The sequence below is a fragment of the Drosophila willistoni genome, chromosome 3R (assembly GCF_018902025.1).
Source record: "Drosophila willistoni isolate 14030-0811.24 chromosome 3R, UCI_dwil_1.1, whole genome shotgun sequence".
Taxonomy (NCBI): Eukaryota; Metazoa; Arthropoda; class Insecta; order Diptera; family Drosophilidae; genus Drosophila; species Drosophila willistoni.
In genome coordinates, this window is record NC_061086.1 from 14,037,386 (window position 1) to 14,065,384 (window position 27,999).

The 27,999-nt window shown below is 37.0% G+C and overlaps 5 protein-coding genes across 6 annotated transcripts; 1 reads left to right on the forward strand and 4 right to left on the reverse strand.

The window, feature by feature from the left end:
• The first annotated feature begins 9 nt into the window (after positions 1 to 9).
• Positions 10 to 2,022, forward strand: LOC6651674 (zinc finger protein weckle). Its single transcript, XM_023180147.2, has 4 exons — positions 10 to 263; positions 324 to 1,355; positions 1,420 to 1,766; positions 1,832 to 2,022. Exons 1-4 carry the CDS (start codon positions 105 to 107, stop codon positions 1,971 to 1,973), a joined length of 1,680 nt encoding a protein of 559 aa, XP_023035915.1. The 5' UTR covers positions 10 to 104; the 3' UTR covers positions 1,974 to 2,022.
• Positions 1,985 to 18,535, reverse strand: LOC6651675 (leishmanolysin-like peptidase). Its single transcript, XM_002073878.4, has 8 exons — positions 17,584 to 18,535; positions 6,981 to 7,165; positions 4,663 to 4,693; positions 4,477 to 4,559; positions 3,908 to 4,405; positions 3,440 to 3,853; positions 3,075 to 3,367; positions 1,985 to 3,010 (listed from the first exon to the last, which is right to left on the reverse strand). Exons 1-8 carry the CDS (start codon positions 17,740 to 17,742, stop codon positions 2,544 to 2,546), a joined length of 2,130 nt encoding a protein of 709 aa, XP_002073914.1. The 5' UTR covers positions 17,743 to 18,535; the 3' UTR covers positions 1,985 to 2,543.
• Positions 18,536 to 19,558: 1,023 nt separating this feature from the next.
• LOC6651676 (bursicon) lies at positions 19,559 to 20,207 on the reverse strand. The gene is made up of 3 exons (XM_002073879.2): positions 20,073 to 20,207; positions 19,887 to 20,011; positions 19,559 to 19,825 (listed from the first exon to the last, which is right to left on the reverse strand). Exons 1-3 carry the CDS (start codon positions 20,200 to 20,202, stop codon positions 19,559 to 19,561), a joined length of 522 nt encoding a protein of 173 aa, XP_002073915.1. The 5' UTR covers positions 20,203 to 20,207.
• A 221-nt stretch (positions 20,208 to 20,428) lies between these two features.
• On the reverse strand, positions 20,429 to 23,564 carry LOC6651677 (aminopeptidase N). The gene is made up of 6 exons (XM_002073880.3): positions 22,933 to 23,564; positions 22,570 to 22,866; positions 22,312 to 22,498; positions 22,006 to 22,253; positions 20,841 to 21,950; positions 20,429 to 20,781 (listed from the first exon to the last, which is right to left on the reverse strand). The coding sequence occupies exons 1-6, from the start codon at positions 23,562 to 23,564 to the stop codon at positions 20,478 to 20,480; spliced, it is 2,778 nt and encodes a 925-aa protein (XP_002073916.2). The 3' UTR covers positions 20,429 to 20,477.
• A 148-nt stretch (positions 23,565 to 23,712) lies between these two features.
• LOC6651678 (membrane alanyl aminopeptidase) lies at positions 23,713 to 27,706 on the reverse strand. Of its 2 annotated transcripts, none has more exons than XM_023180145.2 (7): positions 27,572 to 27,706; positions 26,305 to 26,952; positions 25,940 to 26,236; positions 25,694 to 25,880; positions 25,391 to 25,638; positions 24,225 to 25,334; positions 23,713 to 24,165 (listed from the first exon to the last, which is right to left on the reverse strand). In XM_023180145.2, the coding sequence occupies exons 1-7, from the start codon at positions 27,607 to 27,609 to the stop codon at positions 23,862 to 23,864; spliced, it is 2,832 nt and encodes a 943-aa protein (XP_023035913.2). In that variant the 5' UTR covers positions 27,610 to 27,706; the 3' UTR covers positions 23,713 to 23,861. The 2 variants fall into 2 exon arrangements, with proteins under 2 accessions (XP_023035913.2, XP_002073917.2); XM_002073881.4 differs by lacking the exon at positions 27,572 to 27,706 and adding an exon at positions 27,120 to 27,269.
• Positions 27,707 to 27,999: the final 293 nt, after the last annotated feature.

Sequence of the window (27,999 nt, forward strand, 5' to 3'; positions counted from 1 at the left end):
GTTAAAAAGAGTTGGCAGTCCTGCCCCATCAACTGAAATTAAATTGAGCGAAAGTGAGCGCAAATTTGTATATTTTTGTTAGTAATTGATATAATTTGAATTCAATGGACCTGAAGGCCCTGCCCAAAGGAAAGATCAAAATGAAGAGCAATTGGCATCAATGGTGTAGGTTATGTGGTTGCGATTACCCGGACAATTTAGATGTATTTACCATTCAGACAAGGAACCTAGTTATGGCTATTGGCAAATACTTTTGGGTAGATGTAAGATAATTCAAAATGACCCTTTGAAAATAGTTTCACTAACAGCAATTTTCATTTTAGATTAAAAAAAACGATGAACTGAGTCAGTATTTGTGTCGAGAGTGCCATAATTTGTTGGAATATCTAATCAGCTTCTCGGAACAAGTTCATCGGGTGCAGCGAATGTTTGAACACCTCCAGACTGACAACAATTTGGAAGGTAATGATATACGGAAACAGTATGGGAACTGGGTCCACATGAGATCCTTTCCGAAGAGTTCACACAATACAGAAACAGAGACTGCAACAAAAGACTTGGATACTGCAATAGTGGACAGTTTATTAATAATTGAAGAACAGGAGGTACTTGAAGAGGAACCGAATACGCATCAGGAGGAAGAAAAGCATCAGGAACAGGATCAAGAAGAAATAGAGTTACTACAAGAGCATGATGAAGAAGCGGAAGATCAGGAGCATTACGAAGAAGAAAGCCAAGCAAATGAAGAAGAAGCGGAAGATCAGAAGGAAGAAGATGAAAGTGTTGACCATAATATAACCACCGAAGTAATATCTGAATTCGATCATGATGCATTTGATGATGAAACGTCTGTTGAGGATGATACAGTAAAAATTGAACCGGACATTAGTTTTCGCATACTAGAACAGCGGGTGGAGGCGGATGCTAAAGACATTTCAGAATTCAAATGTATATTATGTTCCAAGGTCTATAGGAAAGCTACTCCCTATAAACGTCACCTGGTCACATTGCATGGCATCTGTCCCAAGGATTTGGACAATTGTCAGTGCAAACAATGTGATATTACATTTTCAACGGTCAATCAACTTGTTGCCCATCATCGCACTCATATGACTACTAAAGAGAAGAAGGACAATACCTGCCCAATGTGTTCTAAAGTATTTACAACAGCTGGTGCTCTTAATCGGCATATTGCTGGCACCCATAACAAGCTAACTCCCTACACATGTGATATTTGCGGCAAAGCGGTCAAAACTCTGGCCAGTCTCAAGGACCATAAGCTGGTGCACACGGATGCTTGCCCATTTGAATGCGATGTTTGCCATCGGCGGTTTAAAAACAAAGCCAGATTACGAGTAAGTTTGGCTAAGTTTATATATCACTTACATAATTAATTTTGCAATCTCTCTCTTTTGGCAGGTGCATTCAGACTCTCATACCGAGGGCTATGATTGTGATATTTGTGGGATGATATTGAAAACCCGTCGAACCCTTTACACACACCGCGAGGTGCATTCGGATGAGAGAAAATGCAAATGTGAGGTCTGCGGTGCAACTTTTAAACGTACAAAAACGCTCAAGTCTCATCTTATCCTGCATACGGGTATACGACCGTATAAATGCAATTTCTGCGGCGCGGAATTTGCCAATGGTTCGAATTGCCGAATGCATAAGCGTAAAAAGCATCCCAAGGAGTTGGCCGAAGAGGAATCAAGGCGTGTGATTCGCTCCACTCGTTTGCCTTTAATAGATGATCTGACTGAAGCGTAGGTTTCTTCTATTTACCTATCATAGATCTATATATAAATTTCTCTTTATCTATACTTAACAGCTCCAAACGTATTAAAACACCAGCCAGAAAGGCAGCAATTCGAACGAATACATCAAAACCGAAGAAAAGTATTAATCCATCGGTAATTGCTATGGAAGAAGAAAATGAGTACCTGCTCGACAATTTGGTTGGTGAAATGTAGTTACAACTGAATTTCTGAAATACATATATAGGATTTTATTATAGATAAATTGATTTTTTTCTTTATTCACAATTCTTGCTCTTAAGATGCTAGTTTAAGCTGGTAGAAAAAAGTTTACAGTTTGAGGATAAATCCTAAATGCTTTTTAGGCAGCTCGAAAAGAATAATCTTAAATTAATTAATTCAAATCACAAGAAAATGAGCAAAAAAATTTCGAAAAGAACAAGAAAACAATAATAAATAACAAATAACAACGGTATAGAAAATGTTTCACGATTGAAATCGAAATTGAAAAACTTAAATAGACTTTGGAATGTACAGATCAGCAGATTCGATAGCAGGATAAATCCTACGCACATCCTTTCATTTCACATCTTACACGCATACTTAGCAAAGATCACATATCAGGATGGACACAATATATATATGTATATAATTATAATTGGGAAGTATTAATTAATCTTATAGACGACTATCTTAAACATAGACAAGTTGAGCTCTCTTCTTAAAATCTAGAATTAATAATGTACAAAATTTCACTAAAACACATTTAGTTGGAACTGGAGCTGGCTAATTGGATAAGCCAGCAGCTAGCAGTAGTGCAACAATTAAAGGAGCACTAATTATGGCCACAGAATAATGTCTACTATTTGCATTCGCACCGCAAGAAAGATTGTCGCGCGGATATTTATTAAGCGGATCGGGTTCTTCGCCGGGACGGCATTGTTTGCCCTCGGCGGCGAATTCTGCACCGCAAAGCTCGTGACAGGAGGGGCACATAATGGCCCCCTTGTGAAGCCATCCATTGGCTGCTATGCGTATGGAGAGCTTCTGTCCAGGAAATGAGCATTTGTAGCTATAATTGCCCACCAATATGTGCAAACGACCATCGTAGCAATTGTATTTATAGCAGCCACTACCCCAATGCTGCCATTCGCGGGTCTGATGACATGAACGCTCTTCCCACATGTTTTCACTGTGATCGAAGCATTTAGATCCCTCGCCATAACTCTCCAGGGCAAAGTTTTTCTCCGGTTCTGCAAAAGAATTGGAAGGTTTTGTAAGTATTGCATTCACTTCAATGATTTTTGTCTAGTTTACTGGGATTATTTTCTATGAATCGACAATGCGAGCCGCGCACAATTATATTTTTACTACGCCATGTAAACTCCTGTATGTAGGGACAGTGATCGGCTAGCGAGACAGAGCCACCATAGAAGCCCTCCTCGCCATCCTTCACATTATGAAGACTGTCAAAATTCTGATAGGCTTTGGGCAACTCATAATCATGTCGGATTAGATTACACAAAGCCACAGAATTGCGATCATCGGTGCATTCAGTTTGCAGTGGATCCTGTTTCACTTTCGAGCAGAATGGATGTATGGAACGTCCTCTAAAAATGCAGAATAACGAATAAATATGAACTCCGTGAATAACTTTAGTTTATTTAGCAATATAAGCCCACCTGGCATGATTCATTTGTATCCAGTCCTTGCAGCTACGCATGGCAAATGCACAACCCAAATCCTTGCCCCAGGTCAATGGGGTGGCCATGGAATAATTGGCTCGATACCAGCCCGAATCCTCCATTAGAGCCAGCGTGATGCGAGAAAAAACTGGCGATTGCGTATGTGTGCCCGTCATGGCCTCATTCTCGAGTATGCGCTTCTCCCAATGGGTTAATGCGGTACCCTCGCCACCCTGATCCTCTAACTCGGCGCCCTCTAGCTTATCACATTTGAAATGGGAACGTACCTCGGCCACAACACGTGGTGTGACCAACATATCAATCACTTTATTCACATGGCCCCCACGTACAGACCAATTTTGGCGCACCACCTTGCGTATGGTCTCATTACTCCATTGATGAATCTGCAATCTAAACCACATAATAAGTAAACATTATAATAAACTCCACGTATATGTAACTTACTTTTCATTTAGATACGGTTTCCCAGTGTCCGGTTTGCGGGGAGTGCGCGGATTTCCTTCATCATCTCGGAAAAACGCATATAGACTGACAGAGAAGCCAAGGGCGTGTAGAATCTCATGCTTGACGGTGGATATAAGTGTCTGCAGCTCTTGGGGCTTGGTACTAATGCTATCCGGACAGAGATTGGCATGTCCCGCAATGGGACGATCCAGTATAGCCTCCTGCTGACAATGGGCCGCATATGCTACAGTTAATCCTTTGAAGCAACGTTGCGTTTGTCTGGCCGAGACATAGAAAACGAAATCGGCATTTTCGATACCATCGCCTGGTTGGGTATTGCTGTCGATGCGACAATTCTGGCCGGTGGCATTGCACACACGACACACATCCAAATGCTCATTGGGTACTTGCACCTCTCCGCACATGGTCGTGGCCTTGCATTGGTCAATGCAATGGGTATGACCATTTTTCACATACACCTGTGTGCTGTCACATTTCCTGTCGCACGGGGCAATTAGACATTGATTCAATAAATTAAATTTTTAAAACTTGTTTTTAGTTCGGCTTACCGATTTAGACGTATAACGCCCCTGGTCTCACGCACCATCAGTGCTTGTTCCCAGAATTGCACCGCCTCCGGCAAAACTGTGTCCTAGAAAATCAATCAACACATTTATAATTTGTTAGCATTAACAGGACGAAGAGAGAGATAGAGGGAGCGGGGGTCGCCCTTTCAAAAGGCTTATAATACTTACGTTTATTAAATTGAATTTCTCCTCTTCAAGCCTAGAAATAAGAGAGCATTTATTAATATTTTAGTATATTATTATGCGGTTTCCTTTAACGGTTGCCTTGGCAATATTCTTGGAAAGCGAAAACCAACAGCAGCATCAACATCAGCCTCAGGTGAGATGCTTTGACAACTTTCAGAAACAGAGATTTGAATAACAAGTTGGCTGAAACTACATTTTCTTTGACACAAACTTTTCTTTGTGGGTGGGTGGACATTGGGCTGGGATACCTTTAATATTTATGGCCAGGTAATTAAAAAAGTAATGAATAAGATGGGCAAACTCCTTTATGGCCATAAGTTCGTTAAACTCAAAAGAATTTTCGTTAAACTGATTGAATTTTTCTCTCATAGTTTGGTGTTACTTATTAAAAGTGAAGACAGTTTTTGTTTGTACCCAAATTATATAGACAAACTATATCTATTAGCATTAAATTTTGATGGATCTAAGTTATTAGCATTAATACGTTATAATTTTTTCTATAAATAAATTGCAAATCATAATCTATTTTCTATCTTTAGAAAATCATTCTTTATTTAGTTTGCTTTTGTCCACATAAAAAACTATATTTATTAGACCATAACTTATCTGGAAACAAATCTGGGATTAACTAATCAAGACAGAAAAGTCAACTAGTTAAAACAATAATTACTTTTTGTCAGAAATTTGAAACAATAATTGTTGTATTTATATTAACTAAGTCTAAGACCTTTTTTGTTTGGCTTATAATTTTGGGGGTTTTTATTTCATCTTTACTATTTCCTTTTCAATTAACTGTCTTTGTTATAGTTTTCTTTGATAAATTGCTTCAAAATTGCAGTTAACTACAACTAAAAAAACAAAAAATAATAAAGAAACCCGAAAAACTAAACATTTAAAAAATAATAAGAGCCATTAAATGTATGTGTATATAATTTTGACTTGGCAACAAAATTGCTGCCATGAATAGGCTTACCCTCTTAATTGGAAAAAAAAAACATAATGTATAGACATTAGGGTGGACCAAAATATAACTACAACAGAAAAATATACAAAAATTTCAAAATTTAAAAGTTAAAATTCAAACAAACTGCTTTTAGTCGAAACATATATAAATATATATGTCCATATTTGATACAACTGATTATGTTAAAATGTTTAACTTTGTAACATTTCACATATAATAAGCTCTTTTCCTGCTGCTACTTTCCCTTAAATATTGTATAATATTTGAATTTCCTTTTATTCTGAGGCCGAAAATTCCATATACGACTTGTGGATTATGTAAAAGATTTGAGTTATTCTCCAATCGAACTCATTTTTCTTTCTCTACTATGTGCAAAGAACTCAGTGTGCTGATATTATAGATGGCTCTTTGGAAGAAATGTAAAGCGCTGACTAATATTGTAAATGTAAAGATTTCTAATTTGTTCTAATTGGAAAACTAATCGAGCTGGTAACTAATAGGTAGCTTCTAGCTGTATTCCATGAAATCGTTTTCTAACCAAACAGTATGAATTGTTCCCTTGGGTACCAGTTGGGCAACGGTACGTATACTTCATAATATTTACAAAAAGCTTTTATAGTGCCATTTGTAAAAACAATTTGTTAAAAATTTAACGTTTCTCATTACAAAAGATAAGCATAAAGTTGCCTTTTAAGAGACTCATACACATGTTTTATTATGTATGTATATACCTATGTATATAATAGGCAAAAGTTTGTATGTCCGCTCTAATGTATATACTTATTCGTAACTATAATTGTATATAAGTTTTCCTGCTAACCTTGTGTGGCTGGCATTGCGAATCGATGACGTTGAATCGGACGCTGGCCAAGTTAACTGTTAACTGCCACAATTTAAAACTTTAAATCAGAGCCAAATCAGAGTTGATTTGGCAATCATTGCTTTAACCTTAAAGACACCTCGATGTGTCAGCGTGCTGCGTTAATTTCAAACAAATTGGTAAGGTGCCCCCTTCTGGCCCACAACTGCTTCAGAGCCACAAGAAAACCAATTTCGGTTTCAAGTGTTACTCAACGGCAAAAAGAAAACAACAAAAAAAACATCGTTGCGTTGCGTCGCGTTACCTAGCCAAACCACGCACTAACAGTGCATGGCCGGAGCTAACAGTTAACGCTTGGGGTGGGGGGGGAAAGGAGAGGCCTGGCTTTAACTTGACATTCGGCCAAGTTGGGTGATTTTAAACTGTTTCTGTTTCTTTTGCTGTTTTTTTCTTTCTATTTGCTTGGCTGAGTGCCATTAAAGTGTGATTAGAGGCAATTTTCATAGTTTGATTCACCTGTAAACGGAGTCATCGTAGACAAGAAGAATGCGCAGTGGCTGCTCGGCAATAATACTGCGCCGGCGAACGCTATGCACCGATGCGTCTCCATTTCGTCCAAATCCAGCGGCTTCACCATGATCACCATGATGATCATCATCATCATTTACATCAGCCAGTTGAATGCGCACACCATGAACGACCTATAAAGACGAGACACAGAGAGAGAGAGAGAGAAATTACTCACCAAACGAAAGCGAAAATGTTGTTAACTATTAAATGACGACATGATACAAAGGCCACACCAACTAACTAACAAAAGGAACAGTAATTGGCTTTTGCAAATTGCTGGGAAATTAATTTTAAATGGCCCGCCAAAATGTCGAACGATTGGGACATCAAATGTCAATGATTTGTTTTTTTTTTGTTTCTTGTTTTGTTTTGTTGTTGGGGTTTACTTAATTTTGTTTCTTCTTGCTCTTTTATAAAGTAAAGTATATCAATTTTAAACAAACATTTGTGTTGTCTTTAAAATATGTATTACAAGTTTTATTATTTTTAAACTAGAACACTCTAACAATCTATTACAAAAATTTCTCACATTTTTTAGTCTGAGAACTGCAACAAGTTCTTAGTATTTTTGTTTTTATTTTTTAGAATTAGATCGTTTTTGGCGTTGATTTTGTTTTAATAAATTAATCAATTTATCATAATTCAAAGACAACTTTATAGGTACAATATAGGTAATAGGTCAATTTTTAATAAACAGATCTGAAAAACACTTTGAAAATAAACTTTTTTGTAAGAAATTTAATATATTTTTTTTTAAGATAGTTTTATATTGATACTTTTAAAGTGTAATCTCTTAACTTCTCAGTAGACCAATAATTTTTGTCAAGGTCACGACTATATATCATATAGGTAAGTGTATAAATCTCTTTGAAAATCAAGTTTTATATGTGGGTTACCCATTTGGTTTCTAAACTTATGTTAATTATGATCTGATATGCTTCGATATTTGTCAAAATATTGACAAGTATTATGGAAATCATGTGACTATATGTATAATTTGAAGGGTATAGAAATAACGATATTGGCAAAAATAATGTTGACTGTCTAGTTTCATTTTGGGTTTTTTTCATTTTTTGTTTTTTGTTTCTTTCTGCTTTTGTTTTGACTATGTGTTTCTGTTTCGGTCTTTTTTTCGGTCATTGTGCAATGTGTGCCAATTATTGGGAATAAATTAGATGTCATCGTTGAATATGCATGCCCTAGCATTAAAAAATATATTTTTGTTTTTATTTTATTATTATGATGATAATCAGTTGACAAGCAGCAGATGAAAAACACTGAAAACACACTCACACTGTTCATGACATGAATTTATGTCACCAGTATCTTAAAGATACACTTGGTTGCATATGCTTTAAGCATAGATACATATGTTTCTCTAAGTACATTGAATTATGTATGTCTGTGTCTGCTTCATCTGGACGAGAATGCAATTTATGGAGTGAGACATTAGGAAGATAGACAGAATAAATAAGCTCTTGGGGAAGAAGAGAAATGAAAATGTGAAAAAATAAAAAGAAATAACTGAAACGAAACGAAGCGAAAGTGATACTGAAGAAAACATGCTCAAGTTGCTGGCAGCTTATCTAGAATAACAAAATTGAATAAAAGCCCAGACATCAAGTAAAAGGGAATAAACATGAAGAGCAATTAAATTGCTACAATGATACAACATATAAATAATTATGCTAATTTACACAAGAAATGGCAAAGTGGTTGACGGTTTCTTCAATTGGAAATCATATGATTCTCTGAGATTTCTGTGAAGGCGTACAAATAGAATATCTTAGACACCTGCTCACACAAAAGCTTGTTTCTACAATATGTTGTCGTTGTTATTATTGTTATTTTTGTTGCATGAAATCTTAATTGTTTTCCTAAGTACGTTGGCACTTGTATTTGCACACCAGCAACCAATATACATACACACAGTACGTATGAGCAATCTATCTTTCTATCTATATTTAACTATTTGCAGAACAAAGAACAGAATACCTGCCAGAGGCTTAGATATAAAGTTAAACTTAAAAAGGGGATAAAGGCATAGATATGAAGAGAGAACTATGTCTTAACATTTCACCTCGATTTTATCATAAACATAACTATATAATACTATGGGTTATTAACTATTAAATACTCTAAACTATTTTATAATACTAACAAACTTTTGGTTGTATACAATTGAAATTATAAGATACAATTTACAGTCGCACTTCTTTTATGAAAAAAGGTTAAGAATATTAAATTGCTGGGAATTACCTAATATATTTTGTTATTCCCATTTTAGGTTTGAAAAAAATGCAGAATATTTTCCACAATAATTATAATTTTAGAGAAATTCCTAATTGGAAGATAAAAATAATCTCAAATTGGCCAAAGAAGAAGCAAATATTTTATAAGGAGAACTTTGTTCTTCATAGAAGTAAAAATGTAGTATAATTCAGCACCATTTGCAAAATAAAGAAACCTTTCATTTGTAGTATTCTGCAAATGGCCAAAAAAAATCCATAAATAATTTATTAATCGAAATCTCACCAATTGAAAATATTCAAATAATATTCAAAACAAAATAATACCAATCAATCTAACTTAATTTCAACCTTTTGAGTTTTAAATCTAATTATCTAGCAATTTCAGGCAGCACCAGTTTTATTTAGCTTTTTTTTGAGATATCTGCCAATCTAATAATTTTATATCAAAATATTATTCAGAACTGAATTACTTTTAATTATGGTTTTGCAAATTAAGAACACTAGTAATTAATGAAACAATATAAACTCAATTAAATATACATACATATACTTTTGGGTTTTTCACAATTTGTTGTTTTTGTTGCTAATCTAGTTTAATAAATGTGTTTTCCATTTCGAAGTTGAATCATTGTTATTTCCGTAAAGTTCATACATTCAACAAGTATAATTTTTTTCATACTAATGAGCTAGAATATGCAACAATTCTGTTTTTCTCATTACAAGTAAATAGTTTTATTTATAGTTAATCATTAATAGTCAGATATTGTTTAATCATGCTCCTCCTCTGTCTCCATTCCGCCTTTAATTTTTTTAAAGTACGCCCCTTTTTTTCAAACTGTCATCGAGCAATCATTAAGTAAAGATAACAAAAACTGATATCTACTCCTTTAAAGACGACATTAAACGTGACGACCCCTAACATCTTTTAGCTTGATCTTCAAACACAATACCTCTTACATCTCTCTCTCTCTCCCCCCCTCGAGTCGTCCCCCTTCTATCACTAACTTTGACACACGTGGTTACAATGGTAGGGGTTTGGTTGTTGAAAAATCATTTGAAAAAAACCGCACAAATTACAAATCATCTGCAAAATCGTTTGGCAGGTGAAAGATGAACATGAACACGAACAACAAAGTACGTACACCTGATGCACAATATTAAACCATTCGGAGCGATGCGTTTACTTCATCCATACATTCATATGGTGTTGTTTGTACTCATTAACAGAGGAACGAAGAGCTCAATGCAATGGCCACAAAAGTATCAGTATGACAGCCTGTTTTGCGGTATCCATGGCAATCTGATGCAACCTCTAGCAAACAAACACAGCAAAAACAAAAAAAAAAAAAAGAAAATCAGGCAAAAATGGCAAAAGATATGCCGATGACAGACCTCACATTAGACTGGCTATGAATGGTATTTTTTGGAGCCTCAAAAATATCATTAGTCAAAACTACATACAACTTCTGTTCAAAAATCATTTGGTTGTAGTTAGTTGCCTAAATTATTTTGTAAATGACAGGGATTCTTTTATTATGGACTAAAAGCGAAAACGATAGCAAGTTGTACTAGAACATGGAATATTCTTTTAATAGTTTAGTAATGTTTTTTCTAATACAGAATTCTAAATAACTGGTGTTCCGTCTGGTCAAAATTACGACTGGAAAGCCAAATCTGAAAACAGATTAAATGGGAAACGCAGTGTGTATGAATGTTATTCTAAGGAATACTAAATTTTTATAATGTATTTTTCGCCCTTGGATTTTAAATTTCGAATCTATCTGTTCTATCTCAAGTTCACCCGACTATAAGACTTTTTGATTCACAAAAGAGTTAATTATATATCAAATAGTTGAATTTTCAATGATTTTAAATGATCAATGTAAAAAATATGGTTTATATTATATTAAAACAAATTAAATTATAAGATAACTTTTTATGGCTTTATCCAACTTCTTAACGTTTTGTTACTAAAAATTGTACATACATATATATGTAGATATACAGTGGCGGCCACGAATTTAAGGCTTTTTTTAGTTCTAATTTTCTCGGCTCCTAAATAACTTAATGGAATAGATTTCTGTAATTTGTTGGTTAATGTATTCAGATTGTAGTCCTCGGTAGATGAGTTGTCTAAGTGGCCCACTCGTTTGGTCAACTGAACAACGAGGATCCGAGTTCGAATCCCAGGCTAGTGTATGGATGTAGTTTTCGTCTAAGTCGAAGGCCTTAGTTGCCAGTGATTGTAAAATATAGTTAGGTTGATAGTTTATACAACTATATCCCAAACTTTAATAATAATACTGTATTCAGATTATGAACCATAAAAATTGTCTTCATAGTTTAATCCGTTTTTTTCACAGGTCCATTTGACCAAGGAAAGGGCGTTTTTTAGGGGACATATATTTAAGACGTTGTTGCTAAAATCTTAAATATTACAGATAGAAGTATGAACCCTTTGAAGAAGTTGTAGGTCTAGAAAAACAAAGATATAACCTGCATAATTTTTAATTTAACCCCAACTTTTGATTTGGAGCCAATTAAAAATCTGAATTTTGTATGAACATTTTTGGTCCTTTGGGCGACGACACCAGTTTGTACGAAAGTACTTTTTTCCTTGAACTACGAAGGAAAGTGAATTGAATTTCCCGTCGAATGACATATTTTTCGTTAAAATCGGATAAAAATTATATATATATTTTTGCTTATCAATAAAGGATATTTTTATGTGGCTGAAGGTCAACATTCAATTAGACCAAAAGCAATTCAAAGACTTAGAATTAACATTCGTTTGGATTATATAGAATAACTTTACATCATAATTTGGCATCATCATAATGGCTAAGGAACATGACCCAAATATTAATGGATGTATGAATTGGGCATTTTTTTTTACATTTTTAGTTTTCAGTTTTGAATAGTAACACTTTCTAATGCTTATTCAATCTTTAAAGATAAGATGTAATGCTCAACTGGTTGTGAATACTAACTAACTAACATAGAAATGGGAACTGATTATTTATTGTTTTGCTTTTCTGGGCCACATTGGAGCGTGTCCAGTTTTTGGATATGCGAATCACGTTTGGGTCTAAAAAAACAGCAAAAACTAACAAAAGGAAAGAGAAATGTGGCGCTTGCTACAGTTGGCTGACTCGAAGTCTGCTCGATTACCCTATATCGTATTTACTTTACTTTTTTTTTTTCTTTTTTCTTTTTTTTTTTTGAGCCAAGTCCAAAAAGGCAACACGCATGCGCCCGGCTTGATATCGGATTGGGAGTGGGAGCCCCTGAATGCTCCTCCCCTGATATCAAAAGAGTTGTTTGCCAAGTTGTTGCCCCATTGCATGCTAATTTTGGTTTGTTGGTTGTGTGGCCGATCGACAAGTTGGTTACGTTGAGTAATTATTTGAAGTTTCAATCTGTCAATCGTTCAGTAAGCCAATATAGACACATTCACATGGCCGCTGACAGCATTTCTTCTTCGTCTTCTTCTTCCGCAAGTGTGTTGGAGGGGGGGTTGCTACCGCTAAACGTGCTTTTTTTCTGTTTGTCACCTGCGTTCAATGCTCGCTCAAGATCGATTGAAGCATCTGAAAAGCTTTCAGGTGAGTGTTTGTGCTTTCACTTTCGTTTGCTTCGCTTGCCGCTTGATCGCACTTTGTGGTTGCTTTACATTGTTGTTTATATGTGTACTTAACGAAGTTGGGGGGGGTGGGGAAGTACTCAGGGTCGGACTGACCAAACACGTGGGCATCGTATAATTGATAACAAGAGGAAGTATTTCCATTTCCAAGTAACCTCAAAAATCATGTATCTTTTATCTAAATTTTACCTGTGAAACACTCAGGTGTTTCTCTCTCTCTCTCTCTATCTCTGTCTTGTCGTTAAGCCCCTAGCCACTTGTAGTCCGTCACCGGCCTAGTGCCTTGCTAGAGGCTATTTTGCATGCTGCGCAACATTAATTTAAGCCTAACTCTCTTTCGCACTCTCACTCACCAAAACTTTTCTGTGTTTCTCTTTCATTTTATTATTACCTCACATAGTTTGACCGCAAAATGTGTCCATGTCGATGCCATGAGGTTGAGTGTTACTTAATTGAAAGATTAAAAACAACGACAACAAAACAAAAACCCATTTCATAATGTGCGATTTCTTCCTAGAACGAACACAACTGGCCTAATTTGGAATGAAGGGGCGGGCGGGGTCTTTTGTTGGTGACAGCAAATGGATAATTACATTTCGTTGGCACACAATATTTGATTCACTGATGATGATGATGATGATGCTGATGATGATTGATATTACATAAAGAGAAAATAGAATTGGACTACAGATAAAATTATAATTAAATTGCATAAGAATTGAATTCGTTTTTGTGGCTTCTCGATTTTTGAAAAAGGCTTATGCAAGGACAATTACAAAATGGATAAAATGTAATTTATTAAGTTGCAATTTTTCCGTCTGCTTCATTAAATGGCAGTGACTACTCGATAACTACTTTAAACGTGTTTTCATTTTGCCTTGTTGAGAGAGATAAAATTAAGATTTTTATTACCCTGTTTATTTTTCGTCTGATTATTTTCTACAGACCTCTCTGTCTCTATGTACATATGCATCTCTCTCTCTCCCTCTTTCTCTCTGTGTCTCTGTTTATAAGACGCAAAAAGCAATTGCTATAGTTATGATTGTACTCTAATCTCTCACTTTCTAGTGTAGTGAAATGCTCCCATATTCAAGTCCATAATGTATACTCTTCTCAAATGTGAAAGTGAATTCTGACTTGGAAATACGATTGTAAGGACGACATTTACTATAGAAATTGATTTATTTCATAGCTGGCATAAAAGTCCTGTAAACTTTATCGTCAAAACGTCGAGAAGCTATGAACACTTTAAAGTTTCATTTCAGGACTAAGTTTTACCCAAAGTTTTTCTAAGAAATTCATTAGAACCGCCTATTACTTTGTCGTTTTGGTAGGTTTCTTCAAGTGCCAAATAGAAATTTCAATTGAAATTGGTGCTTAAAAAATATTTTATTAATAAATTGACCATATTTTAAGCTTACTAAGTGCTTATTTTGTAGGCCTACTCATGTATTCGTATTACTATATCGACAACATATGCATTGGAAAATGAATACACTCGAAGTGAATTCAACTGAATAAATGTTAAGCACACAATCAGTTAAATATGTATAAATATGAGTTCCTGACACGTTTCTGATTTAACGATTTCTAAGAAAAAAGACGAATAAGCACCTACTTATACCTTTTAATAAAAGTAAATACTAATGAACCCTACTGCTCGGCATTTGTAGCTATTGACTGATAATCATCAATCCCAATAATCAATTAAAACATTCTCTCGCTTATCATTCAGTTAAGAGAATGTATTCATGGGGGTCTCTATAGATTCTATATACACATTTATAGAGTATTTGAACTTTCGTGTGCCAATATCTTTATATGTTTTCTTCTCTGATATTTTTTTACCTATGACAATAGACCAAACAGCAGACAATTGGATAGGGAATAAGAGACCATTTTCAAAGCGCTTACAAAAAAAAGTTTATTCATCGTTTTTATTTGGTCTCGCTGCTTGGCCCGGCCAACTTTGTTTCTTTAAAGCTTATTTTCAAACAAATAATATACACAGCATGGAAATATGTGTATGTACATACATACATGTGTACATTGTACATAGGGTAATAGAAAAAAAAAATAAATTTAAGATGCAAGAAACGTTGCTAAAAAATTTCCAAGAAGTTGACCCAAGTTGATACTTTTGAAGCTTATCCGTCATATTGAAAAGTTTTTCTAAGCACAATCGATATAATATATTATTTACTTATTGTTGGGTGAACAAAAAAAACCATAAACCAAAAATAGACAATTTGAAAAATTTACTGAATTTCAAATGGGCATAATCAATCATATTGCCTTGCAGTGAATAGAAAAAAGTCTAAAGTTTAAATTGAAATGAAATACAGAAAATGTTAAAACTATTTCACACTCTTAGTTTGGCCTTGAATAAACTCAAATCACTTTAATATATAATTGCTTTATTTTCTATGATTTTATAAACATTATTAAATATGTATGTATCAGATTATTATTAAAGAGAAGAGTATTCTGCCTGGTCCAAAGGACTTTTGAAAATTAAGTAAAGTGCACATAATTACAGCTGATTGTAATCTATCTCTTATAATCTCAAAAATCGAACAATAAGTGCTTGTCATGTCTAGACGGAATGATCAGCATCCATCAAAGAGACAATAAATTTAAATGGAAGTGGGGAGCAAAGACTTGAGTTGAAAGAATATTGAATTTTAATTAAGTACTTCCACTCAATTTATGTCATAAATCCAAGGGCATCCTGCATTCGCGTATCCCTTATTCCATATTGGTTTTTTTTGTAATTCCCATTCAATTGCACGCATACAGAAACGTGACAAATGATTCAATTTTCTGTTGTCGTCGTCGTCGTCGTGTTGCCTGCCTTTCTTCAATTTATATTCAGTCTAATTAGAAATGAGTGCTCTCAGTGGCTTGATTGGGTGAGGTAGGGATCCGGTCACTGGACTGTACCCGCATTGAAAACCCCAATAAATATCATATATACTATATGAGATGAGTATGTAAAACACAATCACGCTTTATGACAGGAAACGATGGAAGAGAAGCGATGGCAGAGGAGGAAGTCATGAAGTGGAGGTATCTGGGTCCATAGCCGGTCTCTGTTTGCATTTAAAGCAGTTTAAGTTACAAATAATTAAATTAATTGCATACTGGAGTACTGAGAGTACCGAGAGTGACCTCAGCAGCATCGTTAGTTACTGACAGTGAGCGAATTAATTTCGTTATCTGGCTTTCAGTTCACTTTTACTTGGCCCACGGGCAAGAGGAGGGAGGGAGAATGACAGTATGGAGAAATCATGTAAATTATGTAAATATTCCACTTTTGCGCAATTGAAGGCGACCTTTTTTGTTGTATGTATTTTGTTTTAATGGCGACGCGCCAATTAAAATGCCGTTGCTTTTTCAAAAGAGAGGGAATAGAAACAGAACCAGAACAGTAACTTGGCCGCCGCAGCAACAAGTTGGCGGACAATATATGACATTAAACTAGATCTAAATGCCAGAGCAGGTGCCATAGCTGGAGGTGCCATAGTTAACCACCAATGCAAGCATTGCAACCATTGAATAAACCAACCAACCAGCCAAAGATTGCATGCATTGGGTCTCAATCTAAAAATGCGCATATGATTAACAAGTTGGATGTTGGCTGGAATTAGTCAATAAGTTGCGGTTGCCAATCCCCCGCCAAATGCAAGAATTCGTGAGAACCATAAACAGAAAAGAAAACTCAAAAAACCATAAGCTAAATAAACGTATTTACGGCTTTATGAAAAACTTTACCACCAACTAATTGCAATGGCAAAATTTTCCTGGAAAGAGGATTTAATTTAATGAAGGACACCAATTAGGAGCTTACGCAAAACTGCCTCATGGCGGTGAGGCGGGAGGGGTTAAAAGCAACTGACAATTCATCTGAACAATGTTATTGTAGGCGGGTTGCCTGGTTACAACAAAATTATGTAAAATTCCAGGAGCACATTCACAACAAATGAAGAACGATATGCATCATTTTACATATGAAAACTCATTCAGATTTTTAAATTGGAATATCATATACATTCAATCAATTGGATTTTTTTTACTTATATGTTTACTGTATCTTGTATTTTAATGATTTAGGGACTAATATAAGACATTATTATCTTCATTAAGCAAATGTTGATGAAATTCCGATTTTTTATTAAGTTACGAATTTAATCATATCACCTTAAGCAGTGTCGGATCGATTCGAAAGCTATCAATCCATTAGATCATCTGTGTTTTAGATAGTGTTTCATTTCAGAATTATATATTTCAATTTTAATTTCATTTCGAAAAACAATTATCACAAATTTATTTGCACTGAGCTTTGTCCCAATTAATAAGGATCTTAAAATCTTCCATGAAGTTCAATATGGCCAATTATATAAGTATATGTATATCTTTTGATTGCTAATTTACGCCAATTATTATGATTTATAATATTTGATAATATATAAAAAAAAGAAACCTGTTAGGTTGTTGCCCCAGGTTATTTATTGGTATAAATAATATATCAACAAAACTAATCAACTTGGATTTCAAAACATGAAGAAATTTAGGTAGATATAAAGGTGGGGGAACCCCCATGGGCCAACACTGTCCAACCCTGTGGGTTACACAAATCCCAATTATGTCTTACCTCGTGGGCCTTGGGATGTTGATGCTGGCAATTGTGTGCATGGACACTGCTGATAACCTGTGGCAGCAACAACAGCAAGAGGCAGGTACAGCAGTAGCTAAGGGTGAGCAAATAACCCAGTGGATTCTGGAACATGACCATACTACTTCTGATTTTCATTTTGGCGTGTATGAATTCTACTTTTTCCTCTATCTATCTCTCTCTCTCTCTGTCTCACACTCTCCTTTTGTGCGTGTGTTTTTGGTTTGTGTATCACTTTGGTTAGTGTTGTTGTTGCTGCTGCTGCTGCTGGTCCTTGGCTAAATTTAGAATTTAGTAAGGTCGAAGCAATGTTTTAGCTGCTGATGCTGTGACTGAGACGGGGCTGGCCATGACGAAGGATCTTTGCTCTCCGAAGCGATTTGAGAATGTATTTGCTTTGTCAATTAACCTGGCACTGCGAAACCGGCTCCTGCCCAACACATACACACACACACACACGCAAACACTCACTTTGCAAAAGAGGAGTGGGGAAGTGGTGTGGGGTGGGTTTTACTTTTTGGACTACTTTGGCTTAAGGTTTTTTTTTTCTTTTTTGGGTGGGTGTGCCAAGCGAATTTAAACCCACACACACACACACTCACGCCTGCAACTAGAATCGGAATCGCCGCTGCAGTGCCACCAATACTTTCTGCTTTTGTTGTTGTTGTTGCAGCAGCCACCAAGCATTCAAACCAATAACAACAGCAATAATAAAAAATTAAATGTCAAATTCTCATGAACCGCGATGATGCATTTTCACTGTTTTTCAGATATAGGCATCGAAAACAAAACAAAACACACACAATACACCGTATCGAACGACGTTTTCATTCAACATAAATATTGAATATAATATAATATCGGCAAATTATAATGGAATGTCCGCCCCCCGTTGAACCGTTAAACCACTTTGGAGCGAAAAAGACGACTAAATTTTGTTGATATTTGCAGAGATACTTTTGTTGTTACTAGCAGATACTTTTGTTTTCGTTTCAAGATACTCTTTCTGTTAATAGCGTGCATACAAGCTGCACTGTTAAATTTGAGTTATCCACGGCTCTCTGTTAACTCACTGTTAACTTTTTTGAATTTATTCTTTTCTATATTCTATCGTTTTTACTATCACTTGGATGGTTTTGGGCATTCCAGATAATTGAATCTCAATGAAATATAAAATTTGTTTCCATGTTTTACATTTGGGATCGCCAAGCACAATATACCAGTATAAGCCCTCACACATTCACAAACATTTCCACATATTTCACAAATTTATTTTTATTTATTGCAAAAATCAGTGATAAAGCCCGGTCAAACATATTGGATGCTTAGACAGTATCTGGCAGATACTTTCCGTTTAGACATATTTTGTTCAGTGTATTTCTGTTAATTAACAGATTGACTCAATTTTGAGTTCATGTTAAATGTGAAAAATGTGACCGTTTCTGAAAACATGCAGCTCAACTGTTGAGGAACTGTGGCTAAATGGCTAAAAAGTGAGCCGGAAGTGCTAAGGTATGAACCGAAGAGCTCATTCTGGCTAGGCGGGCACATTTCAAAATTAAAATTTATTCTGGATAAATAAACTTGCATAATGATTCGTTCATTTATATACAACTGGAGTAAAATCTTAAAACATTGAGATTATTTACTATTTTTTATTATTGCGATACCTTTCCTTAAACAGCAAACAATTTTTAAGAGAGGGATGGCTAGTGTGTCGTGGCGGCAGTTTGATTTAAATAAAACGTCCGCTTTCGTTGCTTTAATGTATGTCAAAACCAACGGTTTTTGATATCGATTGCAACATTCGACTTGTGATCAAGTTCTTTTGTGCTCAAAAGTGCAAATTCAAACAGAAATATCATGTAAAAGCTAAAGTTATTAAAGTGCGTGAAATTTATTTTATTTTATTGTAAGCAAATGTTTATCAATGTGTAAACTATAATTGGTTTTCCTATTGCAGGGCAATGCGTCGAAAATGATTGTTAAGTGGACCCTCATCCGAATAGCCAGCAATCTCTTGCGGTATGATTCCCGATTCCTCAATGGATGTGCAAGGGCGGCACATGCACTCCAATGGGGCCTTGGTGAGTACCTTCTTGAATTTACGCTCGCCCGGCTTCACCTTGGGACAGAATAGGGAAACAGCTGCCTCGCGTTCACCTGACTCCTGACAACACATGCACGACCGCTCCATTTGCCAAATTTTACTCCCCGAAACCTGTGAGTGACATGTAATTGTCATTGAAATGAGATTGACTTGAGCATTGGCCTAGCCTCACCTGTATGTAGCTGGCGCAGCGACCAACACAGGCAAACGATGGTATTGGCTTCGGCACACAACCAGGATACTGAAGTACGTGGATAACCGGGGTTACTTGACAATCATCGCCCAAATGAGTAATATCTGTAAGGAGGGACCGCAGCGTGTTCGGAAATTACACTACCAATTAATATACCTTTCATACCATTGTCATTGGGCGCCAATGAATTGTCTGCCTGCGCTATGCACAGCTTTAGGAGACTAACCAGGACACAATATAAGAGAATCAGCACAAACAGTTTGTTGTTCTCGTGGCGTAGGAAATGGCGGAGCATTCTGGTCCGTGGTCAGGTCTCTGTTCCGTCAAATAGAAAACGACCAATGCCGCTCATTGCGGCTTTTATAGAAAGGCCAACGTGGGTCGAATGGCGGCCTGTGCAGTCAATGGATGTCGCCCTAATGGCTGTTCAACTAAATGAATTATGGCCTAATAAAGCTAGAGTTGACTAAACCATTTTGCCTAGTAATTGTGTACACGAAAAAGGCATTTATCCCGCAGAGTTTGCTGATGTGTCATTTCTTTATTCAATATATGAGTGGTTAAGTTCACTTAAGACCAAATACAAATCAGAATCAGACCTAGCAACAGCGCCACCATTGGCAAAGCCTTCGTTTGGGTAGCACCGCCGATGTTCCGCAGGCTGAGGAAGTTCACGAGGCGACCTAAACGCTGTTGGGCCCACTGCAAGTTGCTTTCAACCGAGTTTAGGGCTGTGATTAGCGTCTCTGCCGAAGTGCCAAAGAGCAGGTGATTCTCGTCATAGAAATCGGACAGCAATTGGTGTTGTTCGCGGGTGGTGAAGTAATCCGCCAAATCGCTTATCACTTGGGCGGTTTCCGCCCAGCTACCAAGGCTGGAAAATATAACGGATCTTTGAAAGCGATCTTCTATATTATCTAAATTCCTACTTACGCTTCACTCAACTGTGTAATATTCTCGCTTAGCATGATGAAAATGGGAGTAACTAGGTCCGGATTTTGTTGATACATTTGGGATATAGCTGTTTTCTTCTCGGCCAGAGTTCTACTATAGCTCAAAATCTCATTCTGATAGTGTCCAGTGTAGTTACGGGTGCAGCTGGCAGCACGCCAAAGGAGATCCTGTTCCGTGGGATAAGTTTCCTCCCTATATAACTCCAAAATCTTAATATAACCTTCAGTTCTGGCTGCTGCACAGTAAAAGGTCTCACGATAATCGGGAATTGGTTTCTGGACGTCGTAAAGCACTTGCACTTGTTCCTGGCAAGATTTAATCTGATATTTGCAAAGCCATGCCACTTGTTGGTTTCGATTGTAGACATCGAGGACAGAATCGCTGTTCTTACCAGAAGCTCCCAATTTGGTAAACACTGCTGAGGTTATATCACTCAGATATTTGGCAAAGTTGGGCAGTTGATCTGGTGTTAGACGATTTGCCACCAATTGAAGAGATTGGTATGTGGAATACCAAGGAATAAATTCGACTTCCTGGCTCAAATATTCAATAAACTGAAACACCTCTTCATAGTCAACATATCCAACACGGGCGAAACTAAAAAGATCATCCACAATCTGAGCTCGATTCTCTACCGCGATACCGCTGTGGTCTGACTTGTGCAATGCCAACTGAAGGCTGTTCAGGAGCGGTGCATCATAGAAAACACGATAGTAGTTGGATTGCTTCAAGTTGAAGACTATCCAATCAATGGCTTCATCAAACCAGATATCATATACATCAACGACTTTGCTAAAGTAACCGATGGGAGTGAGATTCTGGAAATCAGGTGCCAGATTCGTGGTGTACGTAATGGGAATAGTGTATCGGATATTGGGATCGCTGCCATCACCAGGACTAAGTAAAAACCGATTTTGCTCTACCCTGATTTGCTTATTCTCAAAACTAGCATTGACCACAATCATCGGGAAGCCTACTTGCTCAGTAAAATCGTATAAAAACTGATCCAAATTGACGAGTTCTGATTTTACTGGCCAATATTGTTTGAGATGGTAAAACAAGTCCTGAGGTTCAGTGTTGCCCAAATGGCTAAAAAGGGGAAGTGTTGTAAATAAGTATTACTTTAGTTGTTTCATAAACTTACTGCTGCTTGAGGTAGTCTCTGATGGCGGCATCAAAGTTGTCATGCCCCATGGCATTGCGCCACATCCGCACAATGCTGCCCCCCTTGGCGAATGGAATATTCGCAAACTTAAAGTATATGTCCGAAGACGTCTGAATGCTTTCTTCCGGACTTGTCAGGGGTTGGGTACTATTTACTGCATCTGAGGGGAATATATGTTGAAGCTTGCGCACGACGAACTGTTGGTCTAGTTGATACTCTGGATAGAGCTGTAAACAAACTGTATTATTGCTAAATCGTATTGATTCTGTAAAAGGAATTATTTACCTCGTGCGCCACAAAGAACTCATAATAACGAGCAAATCCTTCATTTAGCCAAACATGGCTCCACCAGGATAGGGTTACACTATCACCAAACCACATATGGGATGTCTCGTGAACTATATTGCGAATGGTGAATTCTTTATCCGACCAGCCATCTGTGTAACCAGGTTTTTGCACCAGAACTGCATCTCTGCATAGAAAAATCAAACAATACACACAAGATAGAAAACGATCAACATTGTTTAGAAGGTAGGAGTTTACTTGTAGATGATAAGACCCCAGTTCTCCATAGTATTGTGGCGAAAGCTGGGCGTTGTGGCATGTTGTAGAAGCTCATTGCCTAGTTCTTTGTAGGTTTGTTGGAATAGTCCCTCGTATACCGGCAAAACTCTTTCTCCCACATTATAGCTAAACTCTGTGTTGTCATAGAACTCTGGCCTTGATACTACGGCATAGTCACTTTCATTACCTCTGGCCGTATACTCGGAGACAATGAAAGTCAGCAGATAAGTGGACATTACAGGTGTCACCTCAAAATGATCCAGATAACGATTGTTGCTAGTAAATCAAAAAATTTTGAAATATCAGATAAGATGAAAGTACAGATTTGGTGTTTATAACCACCTTTCGGGAGACGAGCTGATTTGCTTGGTGTTGCTAATTGCATTATAGCCGCTTGGTCGTTCTATATGCAATTGAAACTTAGCCTTGAAAGCAGGCTCATCGAAACAAGGAAACACTAAACGGGCATTTATCGCTTGCATGTGTGTGAGGTATACGGACTTCGTTATTCCAGAGCCTTCCTCAATGTAGGTTGTGGCAAATAATCCCTCCACTCCGGAACCTATTTCACCAGAGTACTTAAATCGAATTGTGTAATTTTCATTCAAAGCCAATGCTTCTTCTAGTAGGACGCTTAATTTCTGTGTTGTTCTGTCCAGTGTCAATTGATTGGTATCAATTGTGCTTATCAGGACACCAGACTCGTTGTAAAATAAGCATTCCTCTATCTCAAGGCCATCTGAATGTAGTGTAATTTCCTTTATTTCTTTATCGGTTTTCACAGCCTGCAAAGTTATGCTGACATCACCGTTAAAAGTATTTGGCTTGGCTTCATCAGCCAAAAGTCTGATTGTCAAATTGTAGAATAAAGGTACCACATCGCGTTCCAGTCGATAATCGAGACTCGAACTAACGCTTACACAGAGCAGTATGAAACTCGCGTTGAACCAAAAATGAAATCTAAATCTCTTCATGTCGACTGCAGATTTAGTACTAAATTCTTTTTGCAAAATGGTTTAAAAACAATTTAATAAAGCTTTAAATTCAGTTGCTGATTAGATTAAAATTTTAACAACTTGTCAATGGTTAACACAAGACCCATAAAACACAATGGAAACGATCTATCCTTATAAGCAGTGTATGCAGTTTATTTCCATGCCAATCGTAAAATTTTGTCTTAACACTTAAGGGGAAGAACTTCACAAATGGAATGATTCAATGTTGGACTGGTAAACACAGAATTGCGGTCAATTTTAGTTTGGCAAAAACCTTTAAGGCTTAAGTAAAAGCCCAGTTATTGTCGAAAACAAAACCATGTACAGTGTAACCATTGATTGGCTGCCACTACTGCCATTCCTTAGGCTAAGATAATTCACAAGCCGACCCAAACGCTGGTGGGCCCACTGCAAGTTGCTTTCAACCGAGTTTAGAGCTGTGATTAGCGTCTCTGCCGAGGTGCCAAAGAGCAGGTGATTCTCGTCATAGAAATAGGACAGCAATTGGTGTTGTTCGCGGGTGGTGAAGTAATCCGCCAAATCGCTTATCACTTGGGCGGTTTCCGCCCAGCTACCAAGGCTGGAAAATATAACGGATCTTTGAAAGCGATCTTCTATATTATCTAAATTCCTACTTACGCTTCACTCAACTGTGTAATATTCTCGCTTAGCATGATGAAAATGGGAGTAACTAGGTCTGGATTTTGTTGATACATTTGGGATATAGCTGTTTTCTTCTCGGCCAGAGTTCTACTATAGCTCAAAATCTCATTCTGATAGTGTCCAGTGTAGTTACGGGTGCAGCTGGCAGCACGCCAAAGAAGATCCTGTTCCGTGGGATAAGCTTCCTCCCTATATAGCTCCAAAATCTTAATATAACCTTCAGTTCTGGCTGCTGCACAGTAAAAGGTCTCACGATAATCGGGAATTGGTTTCTGGACGTCGTAAAGCACTTGCACTTGTTCCTGGCAAGATTTAATCTGATATTTGCAAAGCCATGCCACTTGTTGGTTTCGATTGTAGACATCGAGGACAGAATCGCTGTTCTTACCAGAAGCTCCCAATTTTCTAAACACCGCTGAAGTTATATCACTCAGATATTTGGCAAAGTTGGGCAGTTGATCTGGTGTTAGACGATTTGCCACCAATTGAAGGGATTGGTATGTGGAATACCAAGGAATAAATTCGACTTCCTGGCTCAAATATTCAATAAACTGAAACACCTCTTCATAGTCAACATATCCAACACGGGCGAAACTAAAAAGATCATCCACAATCTGAGCTCGATTCTCTACCGCGATACCGCTGTGGTCTGACTTGTGCAATGCCAACTGAAGGCTGTTCAGGAGCGGTGCATCATAGAAAACACGATAGTAGTTGGATTGCTTCAAGTTGAAGACTATCCAATCAATGGCTTCATCAAACCAGATATCATATACATCAACGACTTTGCTAAAGTAACCGATGGGAGTGAGATTCTGGAAATCAGGTGCCAGATTCGTGGTGTACGTAATGGGAATAGTGTATCGGATATTGGGATCGCTGCCATCACCAGGACTAAGTAAAAACCGATTTTGCTCTACCCTGATTTGCTTATTCTCAAAACTAGCATTGACCACAATCATCGGGAAGCCTACTTGCTCAGTAAAATCGTATAAAAACTGATCCAAATTGACGAGTTCTGATTTTACTGGCCAATATTGTTTGAGATGGTAAAACAAGTCCTGAGGTTCAGTGTTGCCCAAATGGCTGAAAAGGGGAATTTTGTAAATAAAAATTCTACTCAAATTGTTTCATAAGCTTACTGCTGCTTGAGGTAGTCTCTGATGGCGGCATCAAAGTTGTCATGCCCCATGGCATTGCGCCACATCCGCACAATACTAGCTCCTTTGGCATAGGCAATGCTACTGAATTTGTTGGCAATTTGTGCTGGTGTTTGGACACTCTCTTCCGGACTAGTCATTGGTTGAGTACTATTCACTGCATCCGTGGCAAAGATGAGTTGTAGTTGTCGCACAACAAACTGTTGATCCAATTGATATTCTGGACACAGCTAAAATGAAAATTTTAAGTCAATAATTCATTTCATTGAGAATTCTCAATATTACCAAGTGAGCCATGAAATATTCATAGTAGCGTGCAAAAGCTTCATTTAGCCAAAAGTAGCTCCACCAAGAAAATGTAACGCTATCGCCAAACCACATATGAGATGTTTCGTGGGCTATTATACGAATGGTAAATTCCTTATTTGACCAGCCATCTGTATAGCCTGGTTCTTGTACTAGAACAGCATCGCTAATAAACAACACTTAAAACGAATTATAATATTAAAGTTAGATTAAATGTTTAGAAACCTGTAAATTATGAGACCCCAATTTTCCATGCCATCGAGCGGAAAGCGCGGTGAACTAGCATACTGTAGAATCTCGTTGCCTAATTCTTGATAGGTTTGCTGAAATAGTTCATTAAAGGCAGGCAAAACCTTAGAACCGACTTCATAGCTGAACTGGGTCTTATTGTAGTACTCTGGCCGTGATATTACAGTGAATTCACTTTTATTACCGCGAGCCGTATACTCAGAGACAATAAAAGCCAACAGATAGGTAGACATTTTAGGTGTCACCTCGAAATGATCCATTGAACGATTGTTACTAAAAATATTATGAATTAATTATAATTTCTTTTTGAATTTTCACTTCTTGTTTTTGGTTTCACACACCTCTCATTTATGCTGCTCAGCAATTTGGTATTGCTAATGGTATTATAACCTTCTGGTCTGCCAATATGTAATTGGAATTCGGCCTTGAACGAAGGCTCGTCGAAACAGGGGAAAACCAAACGGGCGTTTAAACGTTGCATTTGTGTAACGCCGAGCCATTTTATTGTTCCTTTTTCTGCATCCACATAACTTGCAGAAAATAAGCCAGCCAAATCACTTCTTATTTGTCCATTGAATTTAAAATGCAATATATAGTTTTTGCTGGGCTCTAGAATCGTTGTCAATGGAACCCTTAGTTGTTGAGTCTCTGAATTTGCTTGAAAATCTGTGGGCGTCTCCAACAGATCACCCGACTCATTGTAGAGTTCGCATAATACGATTTCTAGGGTATCTGCATGTAGGGTTATTTCTCGAATCTCACTTGTCGTATCGACCACCTGTAGTGTTATGTTGACGTCACCTACATAAACTGTTGGCTTATCAGCATCATTTAGCAGACTAAGTGTTAGATTGTAGAACGTTGGCACTACATTCCGCTCTAACCGGTAATCGGCACTCGCAGAGATGCCTATTAAAAGCAACAAAAATATTGGCCTTAGCCACACTTGGGATCGGCTGCTGCTATACATGTCAACAGAAACCACGGTACTGAATTGCCGGTAAGAAAGCAAAAACATGTTAATGGCAAAATATACAAAACAAAAAAGTTCCCCGTAAATAGATTTGGTTTGCAACACAGATTAGATTACAAACATAATGATAACCCAATGAACAACCAAATGAATTTAGCTGCCATCAAATCCGTGTGTACTTACTCAGTATCTATTTTTTTTTCTATACCATGCACCCATTTGTGAAATGGTAATTGTGATGTGGTAAATAGATTTTTGATCAGCATCAACAGCCAAGCTTGCCCGTCCGCCCGTTTGTCCGCCCGTTTGTCCGTCCAACTTTTGTAGAATCGTGTACAGCCAACGGCCAACTAAGTGAGTATACATACCAAATTTAATATTTCTAGCTTGACTTGCGGTGGCTTGCGGTGGCGTTGCATAAATTTGAAATAAACTTAATCACTTTACATACAACAAGAGTCTATTTACCAAATTTGGTGGCTCTAGCTTTTATAGTCCGAGATCTAGATGTTCATACGGACCGACAGACAGACGAACAGACGGACATGGCTAGATCGACCAGGCTGTCGATGCTGATCAAGAATATATTTAATACATTATGGGGTCGGAAAAGCTCTCTTCTGCCTGTTACATACCTTTTGGCGATTCTATCCATATTTATATATTCTACCATAATTAAAAAAAACCGATTGCCTTCCGCAAATTTTAGACTATCAGAATCAACTTTACCACACTAATTAGTTTTACTAATTTCTACAAATTTCAACCAAATAAATTTTATTAAAATCTGACAGTGAAAATGGGAGTAACTAGGTCTGGATTTTGTTGATACATTTGGGATATATCTGTTTTCTTCTCGGCCAGAGTCCTACTATAGCTCAAAATCTCATTCTGATAGTGTCCAGTGTAGTTACGGGTGCAGCTGGCAGCACGCCAAAGAAGATCCTGTTCCGTGGGATAAGCTTCCTCCCTATATAGCTCCAAAATCTTAATATAACCTTCAGTTCTGGCAACTGCACAGTAAAAGGTCTCACGATAATCGGGAATTGGTTTCTGGACGTCG

What these genes read in the sequence shown, in the direction of transcription:
- LOC6651677 (XM_002073880.3), bottom strand. Translation starts at nt 23,564, where the DNA reads ATGAAGAGATTTAGATTTCATTTTTGGTTCAACGCGAGTTTCATACTG. An exon ending in TGGGGTCTTATCATCTACAA is followed by an intron (nt 22,499 to 22,569) that starts GTAAACTCCTAC and finishes TTTTCTATGCAG; the next exon opens with AGATGCAGTTCTGGTGCAAA. An exon ending in AGAGACTACCTCAAGCAGCA is followed by an intron (nt 21,951 to 22,005) that starts GTAAGTTTATGA and finishes TCCCCTTTTTAG; the next exon opens with CCATTTGGGCAACACTGAAC.
- LOC6651674 (XM_023180147.2), top strand. Translation starts at nt 105, where the DNA reads ATGGACCTGAAGGCCCTGCCCAAAGGAAAGATCAAAATGAAGAGCAAT. An exon ending in AAAACAAAGCCAGATTACGA is followed by an intron (nt 1,356 to 1,419) that starts GTAAGTTTGGCT and finishes CTCTTTTGGCAG; the next exon opens with GTGCATTCAGACTCTCATAC. An exon ending in ATAGATGATCTGACTGAAGC is followed by an intron (nt 1,767 to 1,831) that starts GTAGGTTTCTTC and finishes TATACTTAACAG; the next exon opens with CTCCAAACGTATTAAAACAC.
- LOC6651675 (XM_002073878.4), bottom strand. Translation starts at nt 17,742, where the DNA reads ATGAAAATCAGAAGTAGTATGGTCATGTTCCAGAATCCACTGGGTTAT. An exon ending in GGCGTTATACGTCTAAATCG is followed by an intron (nt 4,406 to 4,476) that starts GTAAGCCGAACT and finishes CCCGTGCGACAG; the next exon opens with GAAATGTGACAGCACACAGG. An exon ending in ATTCATAGAAAATAATCCCA is followed by an intron (nt 3,011 to 3,074) that starts GTAAACTAGACA and finishes ATTCTTTTGCAG; the next exon opens with AACCGGAGAAAAACTTTGCC.
- LOC6651678 (XM_002073881.4), bottom strand. Translation starts at nt 27,202, where the DNA reads ATGCTGATCAAAAATCTATTTACCACATCACAATTACCATTTCACAAA. An exon ending in AATATTTCATGGCTCACTTG is followed by an intron (nt 25,639 to 25,693) that starts GTAATATTGAGA and finishes TTTTCATTTTAG; the next exon opens with CTGTGTCCAGAATATCAATT. An exon ending in ATTACACAGTTGAGTGAAGC is followed by an intron (nt 24,166 to 24,224) that starts GTAAGTAGGAAT and finishes TATATTTTCCAG; the next exon opens with CCTTGGTAGCTGGGCGGAAA.
- LOC6651676 (XM_002073879.2), bottom strand. Translation starts at nt 20,202, where the DNA reads ATGCTCCGCCATTTCCTACGCCACGAGAACAACAAACTGTTTGTGCTG. An exon ending in ATTGGCGCCCAATGACAATG is followed by an intron (nt 20,012 to 20,072) that starts GTATGAAAGGTA and finishes CCCTCCTTACAG; the next exon opens with ATATTACTCATTTGGGCGAT. An exon ending in GCTGCGCCAGCTACATACAG is followed by an intron (nt 19,826 to 19,886) that starts GTGAGGCTAGGC and finishes TGTCACTCACAG; the next exon opens with GTTTCGGGGAGTAAAATTTG.